We start from the raw sequence: 18,715 nt of genomic DNA, 5'->3' as shown, positions 1-18,715 counted from the left end.
AGTAACTCCTAGCTCTGTGCTAGATTTGTGCTATTCTTTAAAAAAAAAAAAACATCCTAGTGGAATGTTGCATTGTATATGTGCATATATAATTATGGAAAAGAGTGCTTGCATTTTTTATAAATTCAACAATCTACATAGTTAAGATTAAATTATGTAACAGAATACCAACATTTTTGCAACTGATTCAGTCACAGATCTTCGGAACAAATGCAGCCACTAATCAGGTTTCTTTACATGGTTCCTATGGCCCTCATCTGCAGAAAGAAGAAAGAAGAAAATTTATAGCACCACTGGATGTAAATGAAGGCGTCATGAATCAGCTGTCCAATCTTTCTAAGTGGCCATAGTGGGCGCAGTACAATTCAAAACGTAAAAAATGTGATGAATGAATTAATCCTGCTCCATGTCGAGCGGTTCCTATACTTGGCTTCATCCATTCAAAGTCCACTCACTCAGATTTCATCTGGTTTTATTTCTTACATTAGGTATAAATCATCTTTTTTAGATTAGCTTCTAGTGGGAAAAATGAACCATAAATATCTTTTACGTTGTATTGGTGTGGAGTGCTTCCCCTCTCCAACTGCCTGAATAATTCCCTCCCCTCTGTATGTTTTATTGTACAGCAGAGATATGCCAACATTGGCTGTCTTTAGCTCTGTGTACTGCTGTTTGTCTAACAGATTTAGTACAAAAGCAGGATGGGCTTTCTTGTAGAAGGTATATCATAAGTTGGCCTAAAACTAAGAAATCTAGATAAAATAAATAAAATACATTAAAGAAAAATAAATCTCTTTGATATATATATATATTTTAAATGTAAAATGCACATGTCTTTCTCTACCCCTTACAAGGTTTGTCACACAGTTCATTATGTGGCCAGGAGCCCTTCCTGTCCACCACCATTGCACTAAATTTCTCAGCCACCTAATCTGCCATAAACACTCCCTGACTGTGAAGCCTCCTTGGCATTGCCAGCGTGTGTGTTCCAGCCCTATATACACCCATTAGGAGCCTTAAGCCTCTGCTTCTTATCCCCAGCCCCTACTCCTCACAGCAAAAGGTGAATTTGTGTGATGATTACCTCACTTTGCACTACGGGTGGCGGTAATCCTCAACTCTGGCAAGAAATCTTTAAAAACAGAGAGTACTTATCCATCCCTATCCACCACAGTCTTAAGTAGTTTGCCATTACCAGCAAAGATTTGCATACTAAAGAAATTGAATTTCGATTTGCTCTATATCCCTGTAGTTTCATTACCTCCTCCTCCCCTTCATTACTCCCCTTCACTTTTTCCCCATCACCCCCTGCTTTATTTGCACGTTCATTTTTCTCCCTCTCTAACCTCTTTTCTTCTCTCACCACAAACACACACACACAATCACTGAGTGTTCTCCCTCTGTCATTTAGCAGCTTGTTTTCCAGTCAATCAGATCATTCCCATCCTTCCATAAATAGGAAAACAACAGTAAACAAAAGTCAGAGGGGGATGCTGCCAGTGCAATCAGAGAACATTTCTCTCCATTTCTTCTCAACTCCCCTTGCAGCCTGGGCTCTGTGCCCCTCGTTCTCCCAGTACACTGCAGCTCCTCCTTCCACCTCTCTCATCAGCTGCCCCTCCCTCTTCCCTCTCTGTCTCTGCTAGGTGCAGCATGTATGTGAGTGTGTGTGAGCCAGTCGAGCCGCCTGTGTGTTTACATGTCAGCCTATCAGTGCTGCCGGATTTAGCGCATCTGGAGAGAACGGAGGCATTTCTCAAATGCCCCTCCGACAAGGGATTCTCACCGCTGTGTAGATCCCCCTTTCCCATTTGAATACAGGCTGTCTTGAATCCTGCATCCCTGTCTCCATGCTTTTGGAGGCATTTTGAATTTCCTTGGCAACATGGAGCTGCCTGAATTAGAATTCTCTGCATGACAGTCCTGGTAAGTACTCTGTCTCTCTGGTAGGTTTGAGCACTGAGGCATTGGATCAGATTTATTATGGTGCAGTGGTGGGGCCAGGGGATCGCCAGGGAGCAAATTAATGTCTAGAATAAAATTGTGTATCGTGGGCAAATGGAAGGGATGGAAAGAGAGAGTATTATTCACTGAGGAGGGCTTCAGATCTTATTTGTGCTTTGTCATCCAGATGGGTTTCATTTTGCTGTGTGCTATGCAATCTGGGTTTGTGCTGTGATTGGAACACACGTATGTGTGTAACATCTGAATGTAGAGAATGTAGCTTAGATAGTTGTTCAAGGTGTATGTATAAAAATGGGTACTGTGAATGTTTTGCATGTGCATGGATGCATGCAAACACACCTATGTCCTACCTTTTTCATAACACAGCTAAAAGGTGTGAGGCTGAGCAGCAGAGTGTCCGTTTTGCGTTTCTCCCTGAATGATTTGCCAGGGTGGTCGTTGCTGCTTCCCAATCTTTCCTGAATAACATTTGTGTTCCTTCAAATGCCAGTAAACTCATACCAGACTCACACTTACTCATTCGTTTTCAGCAGCTTTTTGCTGTTGGCCAATTCCAGTGGGTATGAGTGATCCTCTGCAGGTGTTTGATTTGCCACAGGTTAAGTTAGGATAGGTGGCAGTGGTGGTGAAGGGGAAAGATGCCCAATGAGTATTTATGCAGGCCAAATAATCAATCTCTCATAGTTTGATTTTCTAATGCTTGTTATATTTGTATTTCTTTAATCATGGCTTTTATAATCAATGCCCCAGCAGGCAGACCACAATGAGGGGACTCTTCCTCTCGGTTTTCCAGTGCAGTAACAACCTCTGCAAGCCACAGACCCCTGACAGTCTGAGTGAAGGGTCTGCTCCTCACGTCAAGGCTTTCTGAGCTAGACAAAGTACTTAATTGGGCTCCTGTAATCAGGTTATGACAGCTTATTAGAAAGTCTTTGTTTGTAGTTATTAATGTGCGTCGCTGTGTGCATATGTTTATCGCTTCAAAGCACTCAATGTAATGTTTTTATTGCAACGGATTGCAATAAGCGAGGCATGTTTAGGAATTTCTGATTACATCTGGTAAACAGGAGTGAATGAAACTATTTTATTGTTACTGGGCAAACCGTTTCTCAACGACCCACCAGTTGTCAGTATCTTTGTTCAGTTTGCTTCGTTTGCATGGCTATACGTTTCCCAGTGTGTGTACATGTAAAATCAGCACAAGTTGTTAATTATACAACTTATGCGCCATTTATGCGCATATTACGGCAGTATATCAAGACTGTAGAGTATACAATTCCCATTACACAATATATAAAATTGAATACAATTTAGAATCACCAAAATATTTTTTGCATCGATTTATGCTGTTAAAGAAAAACTGACATATTAACCTGTGTAAAGATGTGGCAGGTTTCATGCAAAATGTAACCTAGTCCCACATTCAGCATATACTGTAACATCATAATCATTAAATTGCAATCATTACTTCTCACAATAAATATAAACCCAATATTCACTCTTTTTAGCTCTGTTTTTGTTTTTTATCAACTCCTGAATATGTCTCTTTAGCTATTAAATCCTACTTTATGTTCTTCAGCTAGACACCAACTTCGTCATTTTCTTTTACTGAAAACAGCTGCCTGCTGTGGCTAGAATCACCGCTGATGAGAGGAAACCAAACCAAAATGGTGAACTTGCAGGTTGTGAAACACAGAGGGAAACCAAAGAGTCAGGACAGAACAGGGTAGCTGCAAAGATGAGAAGCCTAACGGGTAAAATGGCAAACATACTATGAGATGCATTTCGTTCAAATGCCTATTGTTTGGGTACCTGTATGAGGAACACAACAGCTCACTGGGCCCCAGAACAACAACAACAACATAAAAGTTGGGTGTGTGCATGCAACAATCCATGCTACATTTGCAATATCTATAAACATTAAAGCAAAGGAAGCTTGTGGAATATAAAGGATCCAGAGTTAGATTTGTACCTATATACTTAAATACATACAAACACACACACACACACACACACAGCTAAAAAGGTTCTTAGTGAGCTATTATATTACGATTCCAGCAACTCTTAGTTGTGTCTGATCTTTTCACCAGTGCTAGTAATACAATCATAATACCAGTAAAATAATTCACACCCACACAATATAAAAACCAATGGAGCCTGTTCTGTATCAGTCCAAACAAACACAACATCTAGGCACAATCAAAGCAGTGCTGCGGTTTGTTTTTTCCCAGTGCTTTGTTCCATGCTGTCATATGCTTAATATTCTGTGACATAGCGGAATACATATCACTGAACAATAGCCAATTTTCTCACAGTGGGATCGAATGGGTATCATCAAAGCCAAGATAATGTGCTTACAGCAGGATTTAAGTTTTCTTCCCAGTTCAAATGGAATAATAGTCAAGCTGACAAATCACATGTTGGCGAACGTTACAATCAGCAACATTTGTGGGTTAATTCAAGGGAGACATAAATAACTATATTTAAATGGAAGCAGACGCTTTTGTTCCCGTGTTCCTTTTCGGTTGAGTTCATTAAGCCTTATGTAAGTAACAAATGATAGAGAATTAATGATGTCACCTGCATCTGAAGCCTTTGGTCTCTTCTGGCTTATTTTTCTCATGTTTCCTTTTGTGTTCTTCCAATTATAGTCCATTTTATTTACACCTAAAATGATGGCACTCCTGCACATAACAGTTCATTTGTGATGCCCCAGAAAGGAGCAGTCTATAAAGTAGCCAGAAAACATCTAGGGTGTTACAATTAAGGCATTCTCTGAAATAAGATCCATCTGGAATCCAGATGCTGCCACATTATGGGTAACATCAGCCACCTTGAAAAGGAAATGGTGAGAATTAATGTGGTGAAGACTGCTAGACCACGTGTGTGTACAGTGTCTGCTGGGTGTCGAGGTGACAGACTGATGTATTCAGAAGGTCATAGACCTGCTGCTCTGCAGCAGCCTTTCTAATTTCATCTATAAAAAAAGGAAGAAGTCTCAGTCTGTCAATCTGTCCTTCCAGCTATCGGTCTGGAACATATGACCCACATGACAGCCACATGCGCAAAAGAACAACAACTAAGACGTTACACACAGCACAGCCTAGGTGACCATAGGAAGCCACTGTGGACTTTGTATGAACATGCATTTGTGTGAATAAACAGCCCTTTTGCTGCTGGATATACCATATTCAACTATTTCTTTTTTCTCATTTTTCCCCATATAAAAGTATCAAGCAACTAGTTTTTTTCATGAGTTTTTTTTAACAGGGTTTGGCGGAATGTTTAGGGTGACAAATACAATCATGTAAAATAAACAAGCCAAGTTGGCCCTTCAAGCTCACATGCGCTATTTACTAAGGACAACTGACATTAATAAAGAAATAAAATAAAAAAACAACAACACAGAGGCTCTGTAATCTCAACCAGCGTGATCCAATACAGCCAACACACTATTATTTGCTCCAATATTAACATTGGAAGGATATAACTACAGCTTCACTTCTACCTGATACCAGTCACAACAAAAGTCCAACTTAAATTCACAAGGCAACTCAAGACTAAGCTAAACTTTGTTCATTGCCGACACAAGATACCAAACATAAGCCCAGTGTTTTCAATAGATTTCATGAAGCCAACAACAATGTTTGCCAAAACTGGATATCAAACAAAAACCAGAAACTATATTATGAAGGTACTATGACCTGTAACTTCACCACTTCTAAGCAGAAGGCAGACAATGAGTCAAGATTGAAAGAGGCAATATCAGCCCAATGTACTTAAATGTACTTCACAACTGTTCAAGGTGGTGCTTTGAACTCCAATAATGCTGGATGGTTTAATGTACATCAGCCTAATGCAGCATATTTTAATTGTTGTATTCTGAGTAAAAATCTGAATCTGCATCATAACTAGTAACATTTCTCTGTCAGTGAATTAAAGTAGAAAAATGCTTTCTTCTCAAGTACACAGTAAGTTAGTAGCATACAGTTGAGTTGCACATTTTGGGGCTTTGGGGGTTCTTCTGTGAGTTATTTCGGGGTAAAATGAGTTAGAATAGTAACATTCAATATTTTTTATAGTGAAACAATAAATCTATAGCCTTGCATATATGACACAGCTATGCCATAGCAGGTGTATTGCTTAGGACCCAAGGAAGCACAATGTTGAGTGTGAAGTTGTTTGGATGAGCATGTCTCTGGAATGCTGGAAGCAGCAATGCACTGGAGAAGGAACTGGCACATTCCAAAACAGGCATGTTTTTAAAATCGGGCACAGCATTAATTATAACAGCTTTATGCAAAACATGAGTCAGGGGCTGGTATGGATGATTGAGGTTGCCTCATGTTCATGTTCCTTGCTGGATTCAAGCTCCAACATACCAGAGCCCGAAAAATACTGTACAGTGACCTGATCACTGTGGATATCTTGCAAAGAGTCTCTCTTGTCTGTCTCTTCATCTCGTCCTTTTGTTTGGCGTGTATTAATAATGTCATTGACACTAGTGGCCTGGTTTCTTTCATTTGAAAAGAAAAGGCCTGATGAATTATGCCCGTCGTCTTTCTGTATTCTCAAAACTTTAAAAGACTTTCTACATCAACACCAAGGCTGATGCGTTCCTTCAAAGAAACCGACAAAGAATATGTAGAAAGTAATTTGTACATCCTACTCCAATTAATGGTGCAGGTTGCCTTGTATGGGCAAAAAACACCAAGGCACTTTACTTCATATTTGTACTGTCGCCGGTGATTATTGCCTGAGTGATTTTGGTGTGAAAATCTCTCAACATCTCCTAATGTGCGTTCAACGGCCTGTAAGAGGCTTGTTGGAGGTAAAATTGCCTTTAGCGTGGAGTTTAGCCCTTTCTTTTCAATTCCAGTCCAACACATCTTATATTCCCTGATGGTGAGTAGGGGCTAACGGTTTGTGTAATTTCCAGCTTATCCTACTTGACTTTCAAGAGGAATGGATGTTAATGAAGAAAGGAGCCTCTTAGTATTACTATTAGACTTTGTCAATGAAGCAAAAAGTAGATCTGCATGGTAATACCGTATAACAGGTTAATTATACTTCAAGGTTAATTCCAGGTACTGGTTTTCCAATATTTTTATGAGGAACAGGATGATTGAGCCATTTCAACATCCCTTGTCTTCGATATGACTTTTCTTGTTGATGAATTTGAAAGGATGAAACTATCTCATCGTCTTTAATTAGATCTCTTTATAATCAATAATGTAACATGATGTAAAATAAAAAACGTTCTTGGACTGCAAATTAAAACTCCATTAAGCAATATTCTTCATAGCAACACTATATCAAATAACTGTGTAAAAGGGTTATTAGCACTGCTGATCTCGATAATGAATAGCCCAGTGTGCCGCTCTGAGCTGCTTTCAGCCTCTTTCTAATTGTTTTTGTTCACCAGCCCGTCTGGTTGTCCCTATGGCTCTCATGGCACTCACGTGAAACCGTGGGCAGCTTCACCTGTGGGCCTGCTGCACAAAACCAGGAGAAGGGATTAAGCCGGGATCTTTAAGTTATCCTGGATTAATTTAGCTTTGACTTGGTTGCACAAAAGCAGGTTGAATTAAACCTAGCCAAGTAACCATGGAGATTTATTCTTTGTGGCTAGCCTGGTCCAGAGCAGGCTAACAGTCAGGCTAGGATTAATCCTAGAGTCTCATGTGTTAAATCAGCTGCAGCTCTGATCCCAAATAAACGTGTTTAACAGTTATTCCGTTGTCTTCTGAATGTGTTCTACTTTATTTCTATTACATGTCATGAGTTTGATTTAAACCCACTAGCAGTTGTTTAGATGGTTAGAAATGGTTGCTCGGGCACCCCGATGCTGAGTGGCAAATGGGACAGTCGGGACTTTTCCCAGTGGGCTGGTAATGTTTCGAGGCGGCCAGGGCCGGTCTGATAATAATTATACATCGCAAGTTCTTAGCAAGACCGTCCGGCTGCCTGGTGTCCGGCCTGCCGGCAGTGGCCACTGGGCATCGCTTCAGTTTCCACGCTCTCTGTAAAATTAGAGATGAGCAGCGCGGCGTCCGTGGTCTCAGCTTCAGGTTTATAAAAGGACGCTCTGGAGATTTCTTGGGACAATGCAGCTATCTTCCCAGATGATATCAATGGCAGACTGGTTAGAGAGCAGTACATTAGTGATTTCATTTTCTTGTTGCGTGTCCTTCTCTTATAAAGGATAGTTTGTGTTAGTCCTTAATGTGCAGGCCCAATGTTTTTTATAATAGCTTACTTTGGTTTCATAACCTCAATTAGTCTCACATCACTGGACCAATGTTCTGGCCTACATACGTATAGTGTACATTCTTTACACCGGGGACACCACAATGCTTCTTAATCTTTTTATTTTGGTTCTGACGCTTCGAGCTTGGGAGAAGAATAAAAAAAAAAAAACATGAACAGTACATTGTTTTGCATATATGCTTACAGTGTGTAGAAGGCACTTCTTTCTAGTTGATGTCCCGTTCTGATTGTTCTTTATGAACAGTAATTGTAGAAAGATATTTAGAATTAGACATAGCTTATAGGGATTTGTGCATATGGTTGTAAAACATGTTCTCGCGCTGTGAATACATTTCCAGAGGAACATTAAAACCAACACATAAAAAAAGCATATTTAAAGATATTAAAACAGTGTAGCATACAACTTTATAAAAATGTGGAATGACTAGTAGGCTAAGTAGATATTTTAAATTTCTTACGCATTCAGATGGTCCGCTACAGTCTGTTGGGCTTTTTCTCCCCGTTTGATAACAGCCGTATTTCCCTTTTTGCATATTATTTGCTTCACCTTCTCGTTACTGTCCATTAGCTCATTGGGTGAATCATATGGAGCATGCGTCTTCTCCATCTCTGCATCAGTAAATCTGTGATCGATACCGTGGTCTATTTGAGAAAGCCGTGAACGTGCACTTATCCCGGCTATCTACACCTGGCTCGACGTAGCTTCACCGGTTCTTCCTGCCTCGGCAAACGTGTGATTAAGCCGCGATGAGCAGATCACACTTAGTCAAGCTGTGCTTTTTCACCTATCCTGGATATCTTCATTCTACTTTCGTGCAACAGGCCCCAGCTCCAAAGCTTCTTGAAAGCTCCCACAGTAATCTGATTGTATGCTACCTGCCCAGTGTGAAAGAGTTGAGTAGAAGCCAGTATCTTTTGAAAAGTTGAGTGTCTGGTAAAGGCGGTTGAACATCTAAAAAAACAGAGTCTTTTTCAGGAGTTGTTTTAGGGGGGGCAGTAGCTCAGACCGTAGGCAGTTGGGTTGGGAACCAGAGAGTCGCTGGTTCAAGTCCACACACAGACCAAAAGTATGGTGGTGCACAGGTAGCTGGAGAGGTGCCAGTTCACCTCATGGGCACTGCCAAGGTGTTCTTGAGCAGGGCCTCACACCCCAAACTGCTCAGGGTGCCTTTCAATGGGCAGACCCCTCACTCTGACATCTCTCCATTTAATGCATGTATAGGTACTGAGCATGTGTGTGTAATTCATGCCTGTGTGTAACAACAAGAGAGTGTAATTTAATAAAGTATACATTATTATACGTTAGACAAAGCTAAAACGAAGGTGATAACGGGACCATTTCTCACATGGTTGAGCAAACTGTCCGTACATTAATTTAAAAAAATAACGTCTCAGTATTTCAGAGCTATGGCTTTGTTTTGATATCTTTCCGAGTCTCTAGCTCAAAATGACTAATAGCAGCTTTAATTTGAAAACAAAAACAGTTTATTGTTAATACAAAGACCCATAGACAATACAATCTTAAAAAGCTCATTTAGAATTTGAAATGTTTTCAATGTGTTGTTGTGAGTCTGTTTTCCTTCACCTTATGCAGGGTACACACAACACAAGAATAAAGCTAATTTTGGGCCTTATTCTCCCCTCACGACAATCTTTAGAAAGCCCAGATTTTTGATGATTCTAAAGATTATTTTGCCAGATGTTATTGTGGTGTGAGGTAAAAAAAACTAACAATACTTGCAATCTGATATAATGTTGGTGGGGAATGCCGAGGACAGCCGGTGGATGCAGTCTAGTCTTGTACCTGGGCCGGGCTTCTGGGGGAGAGCTTATATCGCTGATCAGCGGATCACACAACAACACTGGCCCTCATCTATCAACCTGTTGTAGAACCCAGCGCAGAAATCATCTTAGGACAGGCTTCACGTGGGATTCATGAAAGGTTCGTATCCCACTAATCAGAGCATAAGAATGATCGTACATTGATAATTACAACGGCTGGAAATAATCGTTACTTAAATATCAAATGTTTAATTCTGACTACACATTACGACATGGCCAGACGTAATCCGGCTAAGAAGCAACACTTTTCAAAGGTGGAGTTTGAAATCCTGACATCTCAGTTTAATTTCCAGTGGTGTGTGTCTTATTTTGCAGCCTAAAAACTGGTATTAGACTGTAGGAAGAATGTGGAATAGAAAGAGATCACTGATGTATTAAATCGGACTCCTGCTGGAGTTTATTAATTTATACATCCTCGACATATGTATAGTAGTAGTACTAAAAGCAATAAACAGGCATACATTGCAATCTCTTAGGCCTACATGTAGGTGTACCTATGTTAAAACAAACACAGTAGCAGAATTTATGCTGCGTTTAATTTACTCCTCTGCCAGGCCAGGCAACTGTGAGCTGTGAGGGAGAGTGGATGTCCCTCGCCCCCCCATGCTGGACCACCACCCCAACCTTGTCACCTGACAGCAGAGGCGCTGTAAAAACAAGCCAAAATATGTTGGTCAATGACAGAAAGGAATCGCTCACTTGTAGCCATTAACGACACTTTACAAACAAAAACCTGAAGAATAAAAATGTTGTGCACCATCATGTTTCCTGTATTAAATATCTATTTCCTGTCTCCTTTGTATAGCCCCCAGTTGGGGCTGTGCTGGACGCTGCTTTCTGGGCATCGGGTCAGCGGCTCCAGCACTACATATATTATGTAGTTGACTTTAAAGCTTGCGTACACAAGTTCAGACCAGAGGTGAGATTTTTTCACAGCCTACGCTAACGTTAAAATTGATAAATACCATGCGTAGGAATTTGTGTGCGCCTGTTGTACGCCTGTCTTAGGTCATACGCACGTTTCCTAAATGAGGGCCAGAGAGGGGAGAGGATATTATGGACCGGGATGGCGGAATTAGCAGTGGGTAACCTCTAAATGAGCACCGTTCTCCTGCAAAACTGTTTGAATCTATCAATACATGGCGTCATGTGAGGGGTTTCTCATTTTCAACACATGTTAGGATATGAAAACTATTTTAGTGTGGGCCAACGTTATAATCGTATACACAGAAGCTAACCCCGGCGTAGGGCATGGATGTATGGATACGTAGGGCCAGCAGCAGGACGGAGACCGCAGGACAGAGAACACTACAGGCTGGCTTTCACCGGCGACCTGATGGCTGGTTAGTAAATACGCAGGAACATCAAAAGCGGGGGGGGGGGGAACGTGTGTTAATATGTGGATTTATACTGGGATGTCTACAAAACTGAAAGTTGAGAAAAAGTTCACCACTTCACTTGAACCAAAGTTAAAAAACCTTTTCCTGTCTGTCATCTTCAGTCTGTTTAGGTTTGTCTCTTGGAACACGTCACTCACACATTTTGCACTTAACGCGGCGTCCTGTTTTGACTGTTTACACCTTTGTGCTCATCGTATGTACTGGTGTTATTGTTGAATACATCATACATATACGTTGTTGAGTTATTATGTAACACTTTTTCTGACCCTATTAGAATATTGCCCTTGACAAATTACCCATAATACAAAAAAATATATAACTTTTCAAAAAAATAAATAAAGCAATCCCGCTTTAAAACCTTAAACTAACCTGAATTTGAATACAAAAAGTCAAACTGAAACCAAAATAAAAATGAAAAATGAAAAGCTATAATAACCTTAGAACCTAAGAATTTAATCCGACAAAGATCACAATGCTTCTAAATCCAACCCCCCCAAGTTAAACCGTGAAAATCCTGATTCCCGACATCAAGCCCCTCTCAATCTCGCTCTTTAAAGGAACAACCTTTACGTTTGATCAAAGATTTAAAACTGCCAAACTCCAAACGATCTTAATCGTCTTGATTTTAAGAAATGATTGATGTCATGATAAACCTACATTTAGTATTTAATCTTACATCACAACATAAATGCTATAATAATGGTTACCAGGTGGTTACCATGCACACAGTTGCAGCTTTCTGATGAAACTAGAGGTCTAACCCCACCAATCAGGATGAGCCTACTCAAATTGCCTGCCAGCATTCAGTCAAAGTTCAACACATTGGGACAGTGTAATTATTTTTAGAATAGTTTATGTATAGAAACAAGCCATCTAAGCATGAGGTCAACAGTTCCAAAATTGATCATTTGTGTCAAATATAAAAAGACGGATGCTTATCATTACGTTGACATACATTCAACATATAATTAGGACTATGAGGCACTTAGAGTTCTGAGTGTAGTTAAAAGCTTTTCATGCATGGCTGACACCCATGTTTCAGCAGTAGCCATCAGCGTGATGTGTCAGCTCAGAACTCTTGTTACTTAGGATTTCCCCTTTGTCCCCCCCCCCCCACACACACACACACATGCCTCCAGCATTCGACTCCAAACAGCAACTTTGTTTGCTAAGAGACTTAATTTCTTTTAAAAACATTTTTTGATAGCACTCCAGTTTTTTTGGTTTGAGATGCTAAAGTACTTTACTACTTAAGTTAATGATTGTTCTCAAAGATTAAAGGATTAGAAATTTTAAACGTATGGCTTTAGAGTCTTTGCATGGCATGGTATGTGCATCGGTGGTGTTGTTGCTTTTCACAGTAGACGGATTGTTTTGAAGTAAAAGTTTTGTTTTTTAAGGGGAGTTTCACTGAAAGGAAGCCTCTCTTTTGCATGGAGGTTGGAGTTAAGGGCCTTGCTTAAGAGAAAGTCAGTAGTGGTAAAAAGGCCTAAAACAAATGCCTTTTGTGAAACAGACTTAATGTTGAAATTACTGATGTCAGCTGACCTGGGCACTTAAGTTGTCTAACTAAATGTTGCAGCCAATGATGACCTACCGCTAATCAGGTCATGATGAGGTGAGTGTCTCACACAAGGATACATAGCGCTGATCCTGCGGAGGTGCATACACAGTCTGCAATCTTAATCACTCTTTAAATCTGACATTAAGTACGATGAAATACCAGGCAGAGGAAATATGTATTTATATGCAATTTGAAAAACTGCTTTTCATGTGGTGGCACTACAAGTTTTTGTTTGTATTTGATTTGGGTTTAAAGAAGTATTACTTTAAAAAAAAAGCATACAACCTTCTTGGCCAGCATCCACCACTACCAGCCATTATTCCTGATAACAGGTCATAGTGCAGTGAAGGTACTTTGAGATAGACAGACTCAAATGGACAGCCTAAAGGAGACTGTTGTTTTCAGTTTCATTAACCACAGTGATGTTTAGATAGAAAACAGGCTCCTATGATCAACTACTCCGTGTCCCCTGGCTTTTTCGAGTCCATTAATCCACAATGTCACCTGTCAAACTGAAAACTATCCAGCATGAATGCTGATGAAAGCGTCCGTATCTGCCTGAATGTGTCGGATAAGCACCCTATGGGTGAGTGGATTATGGGGCATGAGGTGTTTTCAGTAAGTTTGTTTTGCAGTAGGCTGTCAGACAACTGCAGTATGATAATTTACTGTGCATTATAGGCAAAGAAACTGACACAGGTAATTAAATATTGCCAAACATTTTCATATTTGCATTAACTATTCCTTCAAAATGAAGCTCTGAATCATTCACAATGATCACTACGATTATCCGGTCTCCAATCTCTCTTGAAACCATTTCCTTCCAAAATAAGTATGGGTGTGGGTATGTTCTGTGCAGTTACTTCTGAGGCAAAAGTGTGGGCCTTTGTGGCTGAGAGCCCTGCTTCCTAGAGGATATGGCTGTGAAAAAGAAAGATCGGGCGTTTGCTGACCCCATGCAGGTGTGTTTCTGCATTTCAACACGAGTAGTTCCCATGCATTGAACCATTTGTCCTTCTCTAAGCATTTGATCCTGGCATGGTGGATGTGCAGTGTCCCCTTTATCTTGCGTTTCCTTGGGGGATTTGTTTCTCATCAGACAGCTCCAGTGTTTCCCTAAGGATTTTTTTTAGCAGTGGGGGAAGATTTCTCAGAACAACAACAACCCCCCCTACCCACCCTGCCGCCAAATGTTTTACGTATGAAACGGAACTGACACTTTGATGCGACACAAAAATATATTTTTTCACCTCTCTTCATACACAATGAAGCGTATTTTCAGTTGTGATTGAACAGTATTTTTTGAGAAAACAGGGCGCTTAACATCCACAGTAGGTCCACAAAATTAATTTAACAAGAAATTCTACATGGGGAACCCAAAACCCAACTGACTACATCTATAGACTATTTCCAATTAACGTTACATTACACTGACTCACACTTACCGTTTAATGATCCCAGGTGATTGATGTCAGGACGATGAGCTGACAAGTTGAATGTTGCCCAATTAGAACGGACCCACCGCGGTGATGTTTTTGGGGAAGCTGTTCATTTAGTAGTCGACTTGGAAGAAAGTGACGTTTTGACAGTAAACTTCATCAACACAACAGTATGTGGAGCTACACTGGACGGGCCCAATTTCCTACGGGAAATTACAATTAGACAATATTATTACACAATACACACAGGCCAGAAATATACACACTTGCTCAGGACCTATCATGCACTAATGGAGAGTGAGTGTGCTGCCAGTGCTGGACCAGCGCCCTGAGCGGCTGAGGGGGGGTTCTGTGCCTTACTCAAGAGCACCTTGGCAGTGCCCAGGACGTGAACTGGCATCTCTCCAACTGCCAGTCCACACTCCGTACTTTGGTCCAAATGGGGACTTGATCCAACGACGCTCCGGTTTCCAACCCAACGGAAACCAATCGACAACGGACTGACCCACTGCCACCCCATTTCTTATGCCATGGCGGCACACATTTTGCCATCAGGGGAAACTACTAGAAAATCTGAGGAAACACTGTGATCATTCCTCTGGATGATGTAGATTAGCTGGCAATGCCGATTTTAAGCACCCATGTTAAACCAGTGATGTATTGTAACATAATATTATTGCAGGTCATTGTATATTTGTTATAGCATTCCTTTGGTATATTAAAACTGGTGTATAAATAGATCAGCATATGCTAGAGATTTGGCTTCTAAATATTTCCAGGCCAAATGTGATAATGTTAAAATCTACTTTTGAAGTGAATTATAAGATAAGATATAAGATGGAAACTTTTTATTTGATTAAATTGAATTAAAGCATGCACCAAAAGCCCTGAACATGTTTGCTCTTAGATATCAAATACTGCAGAACAGTTTCCTAAAAGAGACCTACTGACTTCCCACAAACATTGTCACATATTTTTTATGTTTAAAATGTTTGCTTTAAATGTGTACACAAACGCACCAGTGAAAGCAAATTGGAGCTCTTAAACCCTACAGACAGTATATTTACTTGTTTCTTTGTAGCTGTAGCTTTCTTTTTTGTTTCATCCTCTAAAACATTCAGAATAATAAGCTGTTTGGGAAATGTTTGCCACTCAAATACATGCTATGTATAAGAGAGTTGATAATGATCAATTGTTTACAACCGTCATGAAGAAAACAGAAGCAAGAAGTTGTCTACAGAGCGTAATCATTCATTATCAGTCATAAACATGAATTAAAGATAAGCCTTTATTGAGAAGATGAGCCTTTATTGATGAGATAAGCCTTTATTGAGCCCCAGAGGGGACATTCAGGAAAACATCTGTGAGATCCACAAGATACAATGTAGATCGTTTAAATCTCGAAGATATCAAGTTTTGTGATACATACTGTAGTATAAAAAAAGGCTGTCAACAAATCATGAGGTTGACATTCAAGGGTGAAAGAAAAAGCTTATGAAAATAAAATGTATAATTAGAGACATGACAAGATGCTGGAACGTCAGCCGGGGCCAACACCAAGTTTAAGCTATAGCCCGTTTATGAGCAAATAACGAACCAGCAACGTGACGGTGTTAAAATCTGCGTCATGTCCTTTCTCCTGGGAGAGTCTTTAAGTGTTTATGTTTTACAGTATGGGACATTTTTTCATTTGGTAATGTGTGGTTCTATAGATCATTTAAAAGACATGTTGAAATAAATATACAAGTTGTTAAGTATGTTGTGGTGGTTTGCCCTTTTTTGGCCAATATTGACAGCCTTACTGTAAGCTAAGAACAAAAATGTTGTCCACAAAGACATTGCAACTTATTTCACATCACTACATGGTGTTTCCAAAAGATTTAATGCTCACGTGAAAAGGGTTGAAATAAAAGAAAGTTAGATCTTTTTGAAAAAAATGAGCTCAACTCAGATGTAACCTAATCCTAATTACAATAATAGAACTCAAGCTGCAATGATGATTCATGACAGCTGTCACAAGCTGAAAATATCTAACAGGGACATGGTGGACAAACACAGTGTAGGCTACAGTTTACAGAGAACTGAAAAATAACGCTAACTGGTTTGCAAATACTGACAGCGCTTGATATGACCTACTTATGTTATTTGTCTACCTCCTGTACATAAAAAGGGTTCAATAGCCTCTTCCCATTTCCCCAGATTAATGTAAATATCCCAATAGCCCATCATTATGCTGCACAACAAACGTACTTAATTGAAAACAACCGAAGGACATGTATGCACTGATGCGTATAGCTCATTTGTCTGAATGCAGAAATTCAGTGACCCATTAGCAGTGCACCACTCTCTTCGGTTTGCCCTGCATTAAACCACATGGCATCATAAGAGCGGAGATGCAGAAAGTCAAGACAACTAGAGACTAATGGTGAGCTGCGACAAGCTTTTGAGAGAAGTCTGACAGGGTGAGAGGGCCATGGAGAAAATGCAAGCAGTCATAAAAGGACGGGATTGAAAAGACTTGGCCACTCATATTCCTCCCCTGTACAATACCATCAGAAAGATTAACTCAAAGAAACACTTTGAACCCCACTCTAAACCTGCAAAGACTAAAAGATGGTGTTTATAAAAAGGCAGCAACTGAGAGCTCATTTGCCACTATCCTTTTTCCGAATTTCAAGTCAAGGTCCAAACAAAGTGGTGAAATATTGAGCAGATCTGAGCTGTGAGGCCAGATTACACAGATAGCACCCCTGCCCTTACTATGCTCTGAATCATAAATCATGCATGCTACTCGCCAAGGAAATCACCACCGCATTTGCATCAGCTTGTTTTTCGATTAGCAAGGACATCAGTGAGCCTCATCTACGTTCATATGCCTGACTTGACAAGATAAAAATCACATTTTGTGTCAACCAGATAAACGTGTCACCCGTTTTCTGCATCGAGTATCTTAGTAATATTTCATTTCACTGGAAGATTTAACGTCTGTCACAATGGCTCAGAGATAAACATGTGCTTGTCTGCTTTGGGAAGTATCTCACCATCCATTGGGTGAGTCTACATGCTATCCGTCTGCAAATTCATGTAATTAGCAAGAGACTGCCAGACAGGGAGGTCACAAAGGAGCTAATGACAGACACGTAAGCTTTCCTTCTGACAGTCCGCTTTTAACAATGTTCTATACACACTGGACTGACGGCCGACGCGTCTGACATATGCAGCCAACTGAAATAAGCAGTGCTGGAGGAAGAGAAAATAAAAGCTGAAATGACTGTTCCACTAAAAAATATTGAGACCACAATCCAGGCTGCTTTGGTCCCATGCCTTTACAGTAATTCACCAGGAGTGAGGTTTAATTTGTGTTGCAATAAAAGCGGACTCAGTCTAATCTTTCCTATCAAGTCTAATATTTTTTGAACACTACAAAAGCGTGGTGGACAGCCAAAGAGGTTTTAAAAAGGCACTACGCTGATAATTACGCTCTTAACAAAAAACTCTTGTAGTGAATGAGTTACAGATCGAATAAATAGTGCCTATTCAGCTCCTACATATGACAACACGATTATTCCGAAAGAGACTAAAGAAAGTAGTATCCTCTCATAATGGAATTTAAGATACATTTCATTACTTTGTTGAATAAGTTTATGTAAATGTGGAATTGAACTCCCCTATTGTAAAGCATTACAGATGTATTACTTGTTAGATAAAAGAAAACAAATCACAGTGTAATGTATCTTCCTTGACATAGATGTGACTTCCATTGCATGAGAGTCAAAATCAAAAAAAGGGGGTTTTAAGTCCTCCAACAATCCCTCTGTCCATTTATCTCCGCTCGGTGGCAATTTTTATGTCACTGCAAGGTAACCAGCTCAGCGGTGGCATGGGTTGTGTTAAGTTTGCAAGTATTTCAGGGAGCCATTTAAAGATATAACATGGCATTTCTGGCTGCCAATTAAAATCAGTTTGTATAAGCGAAGACAGTGTGCCACTGATATTGGCAGTAATTGTTTCCAGCATACTGAGTCAGAAGCACAGCAGGGTGGTTACATTGTGTGACCAAACCCTGTTATTGATTGGCTGACATCATTACTTGTGAGGAAAGTCACCATAATAAATCTGATTCAAGAAGAAGCTTATATAACTGAATAAACGTGCAGATAAATGCTACATTTGGATTGCAATTGACTTTGAAAATAGATATATATATATAGATATTTTATATCTATCTATCTATC

General features: G+C 40.0%; 1 protein-coding gene across 1 annotated transcript in view; it reads left to right on the top strand.

The window, feature by feature from the left end:
* The first annotated feature begins 1,523 nt into the window (after window positions 1-1,523).
* lingo1b (leucine rich repeat and Ig domain containing 1b) overlaps window positions 1,524-18,715 on the top strand; it is a 21,664-nt gene continuing 4,472 nt past the window's right edge. Inside the window, exon 1 of the mRNA XM_034877931.1 lies at window positions 1,524-1,926. Within this exon, the coding sequence (XP_034733822.1) occupies window positions 1,915-1,926 (12 nt within the window). The 5' untranslated portion in view covers window positions 1,524-1,914. The remainder of the gene's footprint in view (window positions 1,927-18,715) is intronic.

This window comes from Etheostoma cragini, chromosome 1 (assembly GCF_013103735.1).
Source record: "Etheostoma cragini isolate CJK2018 chromosome 1, CSU_Ecrag_1.0, whole genome shotgun sequence".
NCBI lineage: Eukaryota > Metazoa > Chordata > Actinopteri > Perciformes > Percidae > Etheostoma > Etheostoma cragini.
The sequence above is the reverse complement of the archived record's forward strand: the minus strand, read 5'-3'. Positions and strand labels throughout refer to the sequence as shown.